Raw genomic sequence first — 14,882 nt, forward strand, 5'->3', positions numbered from 1 at the left:
GTGTGACCTGTGTGTGTGTGTGTGTGTGTGCATGTGTATGTGTGTATGTCTGTGTGTTTCTGTGTGTGTGTGTGTGTGTGTGTGACCTGTGTGTGTATGTGTGTGCGTGTGTGTGCATGCAAATCTGTGTGACCTGTGTTTGTGTGTCTGTGTGTGTATGTGTGTGTGTGTGTGAGTGTGTGCGTGCCTGTGTGTGTGTCTGTATGTGTGTGTGTGTGTGAGCGCGCGCCTGTGTGTGTGGTTGCGTGTGTGCATGTGTCTGTGTGCGTGTGTGTCTGCATGTGTGTGTGTGTGTGTGTGTGAGTAAAGAGGCCAGTCACCTGGAGTCTGTCTCAGAGCATTTAATCATCAGGACGAATCAGATTCATTCAAAACAACAAAAATAAAATCTCCACCAATAAAAAACCTCCGGACACGTTTGGAACATTCGGCACTTTTCACTCGTTCGTTCGTTCGATTTCCTTCGTGTTTCCACCTGAACTTCATTCACGCTTCATTCTCATCAACACGAACCAACACACAGGCCTGGACCAGAGTGTGTGTGTGTGTGTGTGTGTGTGTGTGTGTGTGTGTGTGTGAGTTAAACTGCAGTGTATCAGTGAGTGAACAGCTGCAGACGTCGTCACAGCGACTCGGCTCTGTGGCGCCGCTCTGGTCCAGGTGGCGTCTTTGCTTCTAAACTACAATACTGCGGCTGAGAGGAGCGTCGACCGCCGGACCCTCAGAACCAGAACCTGTCCAGAACCTGCTCCTGGTTCAGTCCAGAACCTGCTCCTGGTCCTGGTCCTGGTCCTGGTTCTGTGGACGCCCCGGGCGTTACTCTGCACGTTTCCTCTGATCGGTCGATTAATCGATTCGTCAATAAAATAAGTTTGTAGTTCTGTGAGCTGATGTTTTTTTTGGGCCATTGTCATTTTATTTGTTTAATTTAAATGGTTGCCAGGATTGCCTGTTGTTGGGTGCAGCTACTGTAGGCTGGTTGCCAGGGTTGTCTGTTGTTGGGTGCAGCTACTGTAGGCTGGCACTGGGTGAAATGGAGTTAGCCGATCCTGCAGCTGCTTGGGAGCCTCAGTGAAGGGGGCGTTCTTTGTCCCAGCAGCTGAGTGAGCGGAGACGGGCAACAACCAGAGTCACTATAGGCCGAGCATTCACTCCATGGACTGAGAGAAAGGAGAGGAACGCCATTCAAACGCACGCCCACATGGCTACGCTGCTCCTGGATGCTAACATCACTTTCATCTGCACTTAGCTGGAACGGCTAACGCTAACGGCTAACGCTAACTGTCAGTCAAACTCCTCTAACCCTTGTTTTGATGCTGTGATTTTCTGGAGGGGACGGGTTCAAACAGGCTCAAACAGACTCCGGTCTCCTGGAGCTACTGGGCCGGGTCTGACCAACCTGGCAACCCCACTGCTGGACTTCTTTTTTGTTGTTGGGACGACGATCTGGAGACTCTAGATGGAGCTGTTCTGATCGTTCAAGAGATTCAACATTTAATTTAATGAACTGCCTGGAGAGAAGTATATTTCTTTAATGCACTGGTGTCGGACGATACACAACTTCACGTATGTCTCGTTGCGACCAATGTGGACAAATATATCGACTAAAGTTCGTGTCAAGTCGCAGTTTTTTGGGTCAGTTTTTGTATTTTTCTAATTTCCTCGTCTCTCTCAGAACAAACGACGTAGTTTCACTGTGAAGGACGGACTCATTGTGTTTTATTTAGCTTATATTCAGGGTTTTAATGAATTAATAATACGTTTGTGAGTTGATTCTGCTGATTTATCACCTTTATTACCTTTATATAAACATTATATGATATATATCATGATTAACTCATCGCTCGGCTCTTTAAACGGTTTGTTTTTATCCAAAAATTCACTTTATTTTCACGTTTGATGACGAAAAGCATCAAATTCTCACATCTAAGAAGCTTGAAACACACAAATGTTCGGCTGTTTTCATTAAAAACAATCATTATTGGTCATTTAATTACGTAAATAACTGGAGATGAACTTAATATTTTAAACCAATCGATTATTCGACCCATCGCTGCAGCTCCGCGACCCAAACTGGGGCCTCCAGCCTCAGGTTTGTTTGAGAACCCGACGGTCTCCGACTCATCGGCCAATCAGAGGCCTCCACCTCCAATACTGACACTTGGGAGAGCCAATGGGATCCAAGAATAATGATAATAATGATAATAATAATAATAATACCAACTCTATTGCTCGTTGTATAAAAAGTTGCGTAGTTCAATAATTTGCGGGTAAACATTAAAAATCACAATACTGTCGTCTGCATAAAGAGAAACACAACAATACAAATCTGATATGGCAACCACGATAACACGCGTCTGTTGCTATGGGAACACATGGAGCTGTTATGGTAACCGTGGTAACAGTATGAACGGTCGTACAGAGATATGATGTAAAATGTAAAAATGATAAAATATGAAAAATTATGTTTGAGGAGCCGGAGCAGCGCAGTTTTAAGGACGTCCACACCAACAGCTATGTAAAGTTGTCGGTGCGGACGGTTCTTCACCGGGAACAAACTGCATTTGTCCGATTTGAGGGAAAAGTAAAAACCGCAGCTACAAACAGATTTTAGTGCGTTTGGTCTGAATCTCCTGCGGAACGTCTCGTGGGGGTGAAACGGTTTGATACAGTAGGTTTCGCGGCGCGGACGCTTTTCTTCTGTTGACTTCACGATGAGCGAGAAACACTTTCTAAAAAGGTGCGTCACAGTGCGGAAAGTTCACGGAGGTAAAGCTCAAAGTACTTTAAAAATATCACGAGTTCGTGAAATTGAGCCACAACTAAAAAAAGGAACCGTTTGTCATTTTGGGAAATGTACATTTTACTTCTCATGTCTGTGCGTTAAATACAACGCTAGAAGTCCATTAGCTTAGCATTAAAACAGCTTTCACAGCTCCTAAATACACAAAAACCTTTAAAAAATCTGGTTTTAAAGGTGTTTTCGGAGCATTTTGAGTCAGGAAAGTGCTTCCAGATTAGCGATGCTAAGCTAATCAGGACATAGCATCATTCTTAACAGACAGACATGAGAGTGGTTTAGTGTTTTTCTCATCTAGAAAGGAAATAAGTGCATTTCCCAAAATGCCCAGACTAAGTATGGAGCTAGATTTAGGATGTGATTAGCTTAGCTTAGCATAAAAGCAGCTTCAGAGCTCTAAAATACACAAACAAACACCTCTAACACTTGAGTAACACGTTGTGTTTATTAATTTGTGCAAAAACTGAAAAATAAAAGCAACACGCTGCAGTTTTACAGCTTTAAAAGATGTTTAGGCAAATTTTGATGCTTCTATTTTAATGATAGGCTAAGCTAATCAGCTGCTAGCATCATACATGAGAGTGTTTTCTATTTTCTCTCATAGCGAAAGCAAATTAGTGCATTTCCCAAAATGCCACGACCAATTATAGAGCCTGAGCCAGAAGTCAATTAGCTTAGCTTAGCTTTAGCTTAGCATAAAACAGGGGGGAAAAAGCTTATGTGGCTCTTTCCAGAGCTCCAGGATACACAAACATCTGTGCAACGTGCAACAATAAAAAGCTGTAGTTTTACAGTGGGTTATAAGCTTTAAAAGGGGTTTTAGATTTATTTTGAGCGAGGCTACGCTAAGCTAATTAGCTCCTAGCTTCATATGTTACAGACAGACATAAAAACGGTTTTGAAAATCTCCCAAAACGCCGAAATATTCCTCACTGGAATGATTCAAAGACGACGGCCAAACCGTTCCACCCCTACGGATCGTTTAGTACCAAATCTGTCCATCGTCCGGGTCTGACAGCATGTCGTCATCATAGCAACAGACAAAACATAAACATGTAAACAAAAGTGAACAACAACAACAACAACAAAACAGTTAATACATATTCAAAGTGTGTAACTACAACGGATAAAAGCATCGTCACTGAGTGTGAAGACAGATGTGTGTGTTTTAAACTCTCTGTACCATGTTGTGTGTCATTTGGTTAGCTAGTATGCTAAGCTAGTAATGCTAAGCTAGTATGCTTAGCATGGCTTTAATGCGCAGCGCTGAGCTACAGTCCCATCGCAGCCGCTCGCTCCCTTCTACGCGAGGAGGAAGTTCCCACTACGCCGCTTTGGCCCCATTTTCTGCTCGACGACAAAACGCCAAGATCGGAGGAACAAGACTCCAACAGCCAATGAGAGCGCAGGACGCCGGCGGACAGGAAACGATCGTTTGCTCGACTTATCGATTCGTTATTTTGGACGTAAAGAAAATCAATAAGCGTTTCCCAAAAGCCCAAGAAGTTTTGTCAACGACTCAAAGATGAGAAAGAAACGAGAAAATATTCACATTGAAGAAGCTGGAATCAGAGAATTTGAGCATTTTTTACATAAAAAATGACTCAAACTGATTAATTATTATCAAAATAGTGACATTTAGTTTGAATTCACAGCGTTAAGATTGCGCTCTAGGGTCGGATGGCGTTCACGTTACCGACACACAGCGGCGCTTTGTTTTCTCGGTAATAACAAAAATATCATTCCAGTTTTAAAAATAACTCCAAACCTATTTTTCCTATTTACTCAGGATATTTTCTTATTTGCTAACCCCCCCCCCCCCCCCCCAAACACGTTACGACACCTCCAGCTCGTTTGTCACTGGGGCAGAGACGCTGTTGTGCGTCTCGAAGGAACGCCAAAATTTGGCACTATTTGATTTTACGTGAATCGTTAGAAACACTCGGAAGTACCGACATTATTAGGCGAGTTTCCTTAAACCGCCCAGAGTTCGTGACCCGAGAGCCCAGTTCAGACCGAAGATTTGTGACGAGACGAAACCGTTTTCTAACGTTGCAGCGGCGTGAACGGACCCGTTTTGTCTCAACTCGGCTGATGTTTCATCGCCTCAGCTCGTCGCGTCGCCAGCCGCTGGTTTTTACAAAGAAAGGCACGTCGCCTGTTTCAGCTCTGAGCAAAGTCTGCTGGTCGAGTCATTTACAAACCGTCAGATCTGAAACGAGTTTTGGACGGAGGCGCAACGAGAGACAGAGAAAGACAAAGAGACGGAGCGAGCTAGAGAGTAAACGAGGAGAGGGAGCGCCGTCATCGAGAACAAAGCAGTGAACGAGAGAAACGGTATTTTCTCCGTTTCATCACAACTAGAAACGGAAGTGCAGAGACTCGTTTCTATGCAGATGATGCAGCGTCGTTTCACCGTATCCGTACCGATCAACAGCAATTATTAGCACGTCCGTAAACGACGATGTTGATCTTTAAATCGTCTGAAAATAACTTCAGTTGTGATGTTTTACAGAATCAGTCCACGCGGGTAGAAAGCGACTCTGACGGACGCCGCCGTGTTTCACTGTAATAACAAATTAACGTAATTGCTCCGGACAGTGAGGTGGATTTCCGTCTGCGTGCTCGTCTTTGTGAAGCTAACATTGTTTTATTAAAGGAATGTATTATTAAAAAAAACAGAACTATAAACCAAAAGCTAACAAACGAATATCTGAACAGTTGAATATTTGGTCCGGCCCGAGCAGACGAGCACATTTACAAGTAGCTTCAAGTTTGAACTCGTCTCGTCACAAATCTTTGGTCTGAAAGTGTTAAAACAGCGTCACAGTTGGTCGGCCTCGACGACGGCGTGAAGACAAGTTAGAGAAGCGTGAAGCGAGCTCACAACTTTGAGAGTCTCGGAGTGGGAACTTTGCTTTAAAGTGAAGTTCAGGTGTAAAATCCTCCTCCAGGGTCTTTGTCTGCACTTTAATCCTCAGTAACCATGGAGACAGTTTTTATTTAGGTAGAAATCCAGGAGAGATGCTAACAGCCGGACGTGGCTAACAGTGGTTAGCTCGGGGCAGCACGGTGAAGGCATTCAAAGGTCTTTTTTAACCACTAATGCTGCTGAAAATAACAGCAAACCTCTGCAGCAGCATGAGAAGAGTCCCTACACACAACAAAGCAGCAATGGGCTCCTTCCTTTGGTTTGATGTGGAAAAGTCTGGAAATGTTTGGAAAGTGTTTGAATGTGACTTTAGTTAAAGCTGCTTTAGCGTAAGTCACATTCAAGCACTTTCTTTTAAATTTGTATCTATTAATTGATGCCTATATTTGTTTTAATGTTATTTTTGTTTATATAAAATCATATGAATTCATTTATGAAGTCATTTTTTCTTTAGTTTTCATCAGAAAATGTTGTTTTCAGCCTCTGAAACCTGGAAATATCTGATTTTCTCTGTTTGATTTCACATTAAACTGAATATTTTTGGACAAAACTAAACATTTAAAGACATTTTTCACCGTGTTTCAACAGTTTCCAAACACTGAAGACATTTGTGATGTCATCAGGTCACTTTAAGCTCATTTTGTTTGGACTTTTTTTATTTTTAACCATAAAACAAAGCAGCAACAGCGTAGTTAGTGAAGCCAGAGTTTATTAAAGAGTGTTTTAAAGACTTACCTACTGGCCCCTGCACCAGCTCCTCTCATAGTAAAGTCCATTACAGTGGAAAGAGCCCATTGGTGCTTTGTTGTGTGTGTGTGTGTGTGTGTGTGTGTGTGTGTGTGTGTGTGTGTGTGTGTGTGTGTGTGTGTGTGTGTGTGTGTGTGTGTGTAGGGACTCTTCTCATGCTGCTGCAGAGGTTTGCTGTTATTTTCAGCAGCATTAGTGGTTAAAAAAGACCTTTGAATGCCTTCACCGTGCTGCCCCGAGCTAACCACTGTTAGCCACGTCCGGCTGTTAGCATCTCTCCTGATTTCTACCTTAATAAAAACTGTCTCCATGGTTACTGAGGATTAAGGTGCAGAAAAAGACCCTGGAGGAGGATTTTACGCTAGAAATTCACTGTAAAAGGTTGAAAACCGCGTTATTTCGTGGGTCTGGACGACGTCAGCAACACGTTGGCGCAGTGTGAAGTGACGACTTTGAGAGTCTCGTAGTGGGAACTTTGCTTCAACAGACTTTAAGTAGTTGGAAGAACCCACAGAAGGGAAGGGAGCTGCGTCCTGGGGTGAGACCGAGCGCTCGGATGCTTCGCGGGACGCGTCTCAATAGTTCCGCGTTTCCTCTCCGTCTGAGAGAAGAAGGGAAGAGGAGGGAGGAGTCTTTGGCTTTGAGGAGACTCTAACGTTATTGAGACTGGTCCTCCAGCAGATAGTGGGTCTTTCTGTGAAGCTGTGGGAAGGGAGGGGTTAGTGAGGGGATGATAGTGTGTGTGTGTGTGTGTGTGTGGGAGGGGGGGCGACGCTGCTGGACCAATGGGAGCGAGGTTAAAAGAATAGAAATCAGAAGGGAAACAGGAAGGATGAGCGGATTCTAATGACGGGATCTCCCATAAAGCCACAAAATGACCCACTATCCACTGAACCACGCTGCCATACGGCTGTGTGTGTGCGTGTGTGTGTGTGTGTGTGTGTGTGTTAATGTGTGTATACAGTCAAAAACATGTTCATCAGTCCAATCGGGGAGAAAGGAGCTCAATAGTCTCGTCTCCTCCTCCTCCTCTCCTCCTCCTCCTCCTCTGAACGCCTCCCGACTGATAGAAGAGAAAGAGAAGAAGAAAAGCTGGAGGAGAAGAGAAGAAGAAGAAGAAGACGACGACTATCGACCTCCGTTTGGAGCCGTTACATAAACGGGGCCAGGTCCAGTCAGAGCCATGCATAGACAGAGCGCTCGCCACACACGGGGCGTTTTAACGTTACAGTCTGTCTGTCTGTGTGTCTGTCTCTGGCTTCTATTGGTGGAGAGTCGCCATGACCTCTTGCTGCTGTCCCATTGGTTGAGTGGCCTAGTGGGCGTGGCCTAGTGGGTCTCTTTGAGGGCTTTGAGGAGAGGGGGGTTCTGGGTAATGATATGATCCTAGAGAGAGGACGACAACAACAACATCAACAAAAACAACTAAACAAAACAACAACAACAACAACAACAACAACAACAACCAATCGGGTGCTAGGTGGGTGGAGCGTGCAGCAAGACAGCGCGTGTGGAGGTGTGCTCTAACCTACGGCGTAGAGATGGAGCGTCTAGAGCTGCGGACGGCGTTTACGGACTGAACGACCTGCAGACTGAAGGTCGAGCTGCGAATGTACGCATTTATTATTAGTCATTTTGCATCTTTTTGTGGTGGTTTTGCATCTATTTTTAGTCATTTTGCATCTTTTTGTGCTGGTTTTGCATCTATTTTTAGTCATTTTGCATCTTTTTGTGGTGGTTTTGCATCTATTTTTAGTCATTTTGCATCTTTTTGTGCTGGTTTTGCATCTATTTTTAGTCATTTTGCATCTTTTTGTGCTGGTTTTGCATCTATTTTTAGTCATTTTCCATCTTTTTGTGCTGGTTTTGCATCTATTTTTAGTCATTTTGCATCTTTTTGTGCTGGTTTTGCATCTATTTTTAGTCATTTTGCATCTTTTTGTGCTGGTTTTGCATCTATTTTTAGTCATTTTGCATCTTTTGTGCTGGTTTTGCATCTATTTTTAGTCATTTTGCATCTTTTTGTGCTGGTTTTCATCCATTTTTATTCATTTTGCATTTTTTTTGCATCTACTTTTAGTCATTTTGCATCTTTTTGCATCTACTTTTAGTCATTTTGCATCTTTTTGTGTTGGTTTTGCATCTATTTTTAGTCATTTTGCATCTTTTTGCATCTACTTTTAGTCATTTTGCATCTTTTTGCATCTACTTTTAGTCATTTTGCATCTTTTTGCATCTATTTTTAGTCATTTTGCATCTTTTCTGGCAACGTTTTACGCCCTGTTAATTTTTCTAATGTTAATAAACCAGAAAAAACATTTCATCAAATTCACACAGGAGAAAAATCTCTCACACAGACGAATAATTGATATAAATCAATATCTTGATATGAAACGATCTTAATCTGATAGAAGTTGTTGCTCAGACTCATCAGCTCATGTTCCTGCTTTTTAAAATTTAGACCAAAACATAAAAAACCTAAAAGTTTTGGTGAAATTAAAAATGCAGAATAAAGTTTTAACAGCTGAAAACACACGTGTGAGCGCTCGTTACATAAATATAGAATAATACAACTACAAACAAACATTTTACAGTTACAAACTTTACTATTTTGTCTTTATTTAAAAGTAAAACACTAACAACTGTATTTACAGACCTGTCGTTCACGTTAGACGCTGATGAATTATGTTTTTATCACGGTTCAGCTCTAGAAACTCTAAGTCTACGGTGGATCATGCTGAAGGGACACATGCAGGGCACACACACACACACACACACACACACACACACACACACACACACACACACACACACACACACACACACACACACACACACACACACACACACACACACACACACACACACACACACACACACACACACACACACACACACACACACACACACACACACACACACACACACACACACACACACACACACACACACACACACACACACCATGACTGGGAGGTTATCAAAGAGGCCCAAAGGATTGTCAAAGGTCAGAGGTCAAACACTGAGAGAGGGACAGCATCTCCACACCTGGCTCTGACGTGTGTGTGTGTGTTTTTGTGTGTGTGTGTGTGTGTGTTCCTACTGAGGGCATGTTAAAGTGTTGTGTTCACGTGGAGGTTAAGTGTGAGTGTGTGTGTGTTTGTGTGTGTTTTGCGTGTACTCACACTGCGTGCTCGGGTCGGTGTCCGTGGTGAGTTTGACGTAGTTGCTAGGAAACAGCCCCTCCCTCCCGTTGAGCTCGCCCTTCCACCAATCACAGTCGTCCTTGTTGAGCACCGTGATCACCTGACCCTTCAGGAAGGCCAGCTCGTCGTCGTTCTGCGCCACGTAGTCGTACATGCCGATCACCTGACACACAGCTGCAGGACCAGAGACAGGAAGTCAGTTACACACAATGTCTCCTCTTTTATTTTGAAAGGATGGTTTCCTTTTCTAGCATCCGAACATCTTTAAATCTAGCCTGTTTGCAGTCATTTAAGTTTTTGTGGAGGTTTGCATCTATTTTTTAGTAATTTTGCATCTTTTTGTGCTGGTTTTGCATCTATTTTTAGTCATTTTGCATCTTTTTGTGCTGGTTTTGCATCTATTTTGAGTCATTTTGCATCTTTTTGTGGTGGTTTTGCATCTATTTTGAGTCATTTTGCATCTTTTTGTGGTGGTTCTGCATCTATTTTTAGTCATTTTGCATCTTTTTGTGCTGGTTTTGCATCTATTTTTAGTCATTTTGCATCTTTTTGTGCTGGTTTTGCATCTATTTTTAGTAATTTTGCATCTTTTTGTGCTGGTTTTGCATCTATTTTTAGTCATTTTGCATCTTTTTGTGCTGGTTTTGCTTCTATTTTTAGTCATTTTGCATCTTTTTGTGTTGGTTTTGCATCTATTTTTAGTCATTTTGCATCTTTTTGTGGTGGTTTTGCATCTATTTTTAGTCATTTTGCATCTTTTTGTGGTGGTTTTGCATCTATTTTTAGTCATTCAGCATCTTTTCATGGTTATTTCGCCTCTTTGTTGTCATTTTAGGGTGTTTTGTGCCCCTGACCTCACAGGCCCGTGGACCTGAGCCCGGTGGAGCCGTTCACTCATCCACCCGTGTGTGTGTGTGTGTTAGTACCTGTGTTGGCAGGAGCCAGTTTCGGGGGGGTGGGCTCTGTAGGCGTCGTCTTGCTGGTGCTTGGACTGAGCAGCTTCACGTAATTGGCCGGAAACCAGCCGATCTGACGCTTCTTCCCCCGGGCCTGAACCAATCAACACACAGCATGTTAAACACACCTCACAGCACATTCATGGAAGTGAATTATAACTTAAGACTCATATAATCCAACGATATGAACAAAATCTTGACACTAAATTCAAACGACTGCAGATACGAATGAATATTTATGATATCTATGAAAAGTGAAAAACTACTTCCTGTTGAATAAACTCCACACACACAAACACTGAACTACTTTGATATCTGCTTAAAAAGGTATTTTGTTCCATGGACACATTTATCTCCACGCTTTTTATTTGATGTATTTTAGGGCCCCCTCCCACTGTGCCTCCGTAACGTGCCCCAGCACATTTCACAGCTAAAGTCTGGTTCCTTTGACCAGTGTGAGTGCAACCGTACCACGTCTAGGAGCGTGGGCGGGCGCCCTCAGGATTCTTTCTCTCTACGTTTATCTCAAATATACGATTCCTGACCTCACTGGCTTCAGGCCCTGGTTGAGGTTGAGGTGGAAGTGTGTGTTATATTTGCGTGTCTGAGAGTTTGTGCGTGTGTACCTGGAGCTCACCCTCCCACCAGCCCCCCGGGTTCTTTTTCCGGATGAGGATGAGCTGACCCGGCGCCAACGTCAGCTGCTCCGCTCCCGTGGCGCTGTAGGGGGCGATCACCTGAGCGATCTCTGCAGACGGACAGACACAAGAGGAGCGTCAGCATTCACTCGCTTCTGCTTTGAGAAACGGGCGACAGACCTGTGGATCTGTTACGCCCCCACAGATCCACAGCTCTGTCACTGGAGTTCAGCCATGTTTGAGTGTTATTGTGATCATGGCAACAGTGACGCGGTGCATCCTGGGAATCAGGAAGTAAAGTCCCCACGCAGTGATCAGTTATATTGGTGCTGCATCATTCATTGTTAGCGGTTAGCAGCTCCTCAGCTAAACCTAAGGGATCAATAAAGTATTTCTATTCTATTCTTCTTTATTTCCCCCCGTCGCTAAGGCAACGTCTTTTTATTAGCATTTAACGTTTAACAATATGAGAACGTCGAGTTATTGTGTGTTTGTGAGCTGAAATATAATAAGAAATATCAACTTATGTCACAATTTATCAATTAAAGTTTAAAGCTCACCTGGTTTCTTTCCCAGGCTCCCCGTCTTCCCCGCGGGTCCCAGAGACTGAAGAGAGTTTAAGCAACAGTTACAAATGTACACACACACACACACAGACACACGCACTGAGGTACACAGACACACAGACACACACACACACACACACACACACACACACACACACACACACACACACACACACACACACACACACACACACACACACACACACACACACACACACACACACACACACACACACACACACACACACACACACACACACACACACACACACACACACACACACACACACACACACACACACAGAGGTACACAAACACACACACACACACACACACACACACACACGCACTGAGGTACACACACACACACACGCACACACGCACGCACACAGACACACACACACACACGCACACACACACACTGAGGTACACACACACACACACACACGCACACACCTCTGAGGACGAGTCTCGTGGTTTCACGTAGTTGGAGGGGAAGACGCCGGTTTTGCCGCCGACCGTCCCCGTCCACCAGTCGCCCTCTTTCCTGGTCACCATGACGACGTCTCCCTGCTGGAAACTCAGGTCTCCCTGTTCGCTGCTCTCGTAGGTGTACATGGCCACGTACTCTGTGCACACACACACACACACAGAGTCAAGGACAAGTTACCCACGTCTGTGTCTGTGTGTGTGTGTGTGTGTGTGTGTGTGTGTGTGTGTGTGTGTGCGTCTGTGTGTTACCTTCTCCAGAGTCGGAGGGTTTGGTCGGGGATGGCGAGGGGCGTTTCCCGTTGGGCGGGCTGTCTGATGCTCCAGACTCACTGGAAGAGAAACGCACGTTAAAAAAAGATGACTGGCGTGTGGCGTGCCGTCTTCTACGCGCTCGCTGCATGCGTCTGCTTATAAACAAACTACGGAGGGTCACGTCTGTCACGGCTGCCGCACCCAACCGACACTAGCAGAATGTTATTGTTGTTAGCGGCTGGGATCGGTTTACGGTGCAACACTAACTCATGTCAGACTGGACTCTGGTTTGATGAGCGTGCTCCGACCTCCACGACCGAACCCACCTGGTGTTCTTGCTGCGTGCTGCGGCGCCGGGAGGTGGGCGTCATGGTGGCGGAGATGAGCTTGACGTAACTTTTGGGGAACCAGCCTCTCTGTCCGGTCTGCAGCTCACCTAACCACCACATGTCCTGCTGCTCCAGCACGGTGATTATCTGCACCCACAACAACAAAAACAACGACAACGACATCGACAACAACAACGACGACAACAACAACAACGTCAGTTCAGAGAAACTCCAGGAAGTCAGAATCAAACGTGCGTCAGAATAAAAGCTCATGCACCTCGTTCTTGTTGAAGTTGAGGTGGTTGTCCTTCTTGGCTCTCCAGGGGTACAGAGCCTGAGCCTGCAGACCCTCCACCTTCTCCCCCTGACAAACACAAGGACCACCGTCACAACCTCACATGACGAAGAGCGAGGCTGACGGCGAGGAAGAGGAGGAGGAGGGAGAGGGAGATGGAGAGGAAGAGGAGGAGGGGAGAGGGAGAGGAAGAGGGAGAGGGAGAGGAGGAAGAGGAGGAGGAAGAGGGAGAGGGAGAGGAGGAGGAAGAGGGAGAGGAAGAGGAGGAGGAGGAGGGAGAGGAGGAGGTAGAGGAAGAGGAGGAGGAAGAGGGAGATGGAGAGGAGGGAAGAGGGAGAGGAAGAGGGGGAGGAGGAGGAAGAGGAGGAGGAAGAGGGAGAGGGAGAGGAGGTAGAGGAAGAAGACGGAGAGGGAGAGGGGAGAGGAGGAAGAAGAAGAAGAAGAGGAAGAGGAGGGGGAAGAGGGAGAGGAAGAGGGGGAGGAGGAGGAAGAGGAGGAGGAAGAGGAGAGGGAGAGGAGGTAGAGGAAGAAGACGGAGAGGGAGAGGGAGAGGAGGAAGAAGAGAAGAAGAGGAAGAGGAGGAGGAAGAGGAGAGGGAGAGGAGGAGGAGGAGGGAGGAGGAGGGGGAAGAGGGAGAGGAAGACGAAGAGGAGGAGGGGAGAGGAGGAGGAAGAAGAAGAAGAGGAAGAGGAGGAGGAAGAGGGAGAGGAAGAAGAAGCAGAAGAGGAAGAGGGAGAGGAAGAGGGAGAGGAGGAGGAAGAAGAAGAAGAGGAAGAGGAGGGGGAAGAGGGAGAGGAAGACGAAGAGGAGGAGGAAGAAGAAGAAGAAGAGGAAGAGGAGGGGGAAGAGGGAGAGGAAGACGAAGAGGAGGAGGGAGAGGAGGAGGAGCGGACTTTCTAACTGAACCCGTCTGTGTACGGAGGACCGAAGCTGCCCAAACTAAATAAATAAACGACTCCATGAAAACAGCAACGTGTAAAAATGTAGAAAAATAATATTAAAAATAAATGAACAAGTTAATTTATTTATAAAATGTGACGTAATTTTTTGATTTATTTTTCTCTTTAATTTTCCATTTTCATTTATTTTCTAAAATACATTTAAATTAAATCAAACGTGTGTTTTTATTCATTATAATTGTTTTTAGAATGAATGAATACTTTCCTTTTAATTCCACTTTATTTTCTAAAATACATTTTAAATTAAACATGTAGTTTTTTATGTATTATTTATTTAAATGTATTTATTAGCCCTTAATTAATTAATTGAATTAACCAACTGATTAAATTACTTCAGTTCTTAAACATAAATAAATATCTCAAAGGGATTTTTTAATTTCCCTTTTATATTTTTATTTTTAGTATTTTTTTAAATTTATGAATATTTTTTAAATGATTTTCAACATTTTTTAATTAAGTAATTAATTTAATTGTGAATTATTCTTATTTATAAATGATATATTTGCGTAATTCATATTAAAGGAGCATTAAATAGTAAAATAATAAACTGTAGTCACTGAAGAATGAATCCAAATGTAAATAAATAAACTGATTAAAACAGAAACATGAGTTTAAATCACATTAAATATATAAAAACCTTAATTTTTTATATATTTTAGTCACTTATGTGTTTCCTTCAGCAGCTTCTTCCTCCGTACCTGAGCCCAGTT

At 44.0% G+C, this 14,882-nt stretch overlaps 1 protein-coding gene across 1 annotated transcript in view; it reads right to left on the minus strand.

Moving 5' to 3' along the window:
- The window catches only part of itsn1 (intersectin 1 (SH3 domain protein)), a gene marked incomplete at its 3' end in the record, with an annotated part of 59,512 nt that overhangs the window by 9,862 nt on the left and 34,768 nt on the right, over positions 1-14,882 (minus strand). Inside the window, 9 exon segments of the mRNA XM_083923547.1 lie at positions 9,665-9,859; positions 10,612-10,735; positions 11,268-11,389; positions 11,840-11,885; positions 12,302-12,474; positions 12,587-12,666; positions 12,916-12,953; positions 12,955-13,065; positions 13,196-13,282. Coding sequence (XP_083779673.1) covers positions 9,665-9,859; positions 10,612-10,735; positions 11,268-11,389; positions 11,840-11,885; positions 12,302-12,474; positions 12,587-12,666; positions 12,916-12,953; positions 12,955-13,065; positions 13,196-13,282 — 976 coding nt within the window.

The sequence above is a fragment of the Echiichthys vipera genome (genome assembly GCF_963691815.1).
Source record: "Echiichthys vipera genome assembly, chromosome: 11".
Classification (NCBI taxonomy): Eukaryota; Metazoa; Chordata; class Actinopteri; order Perciformes; family Trachinidae; genus Echiichthys; species Echiichthys vipera.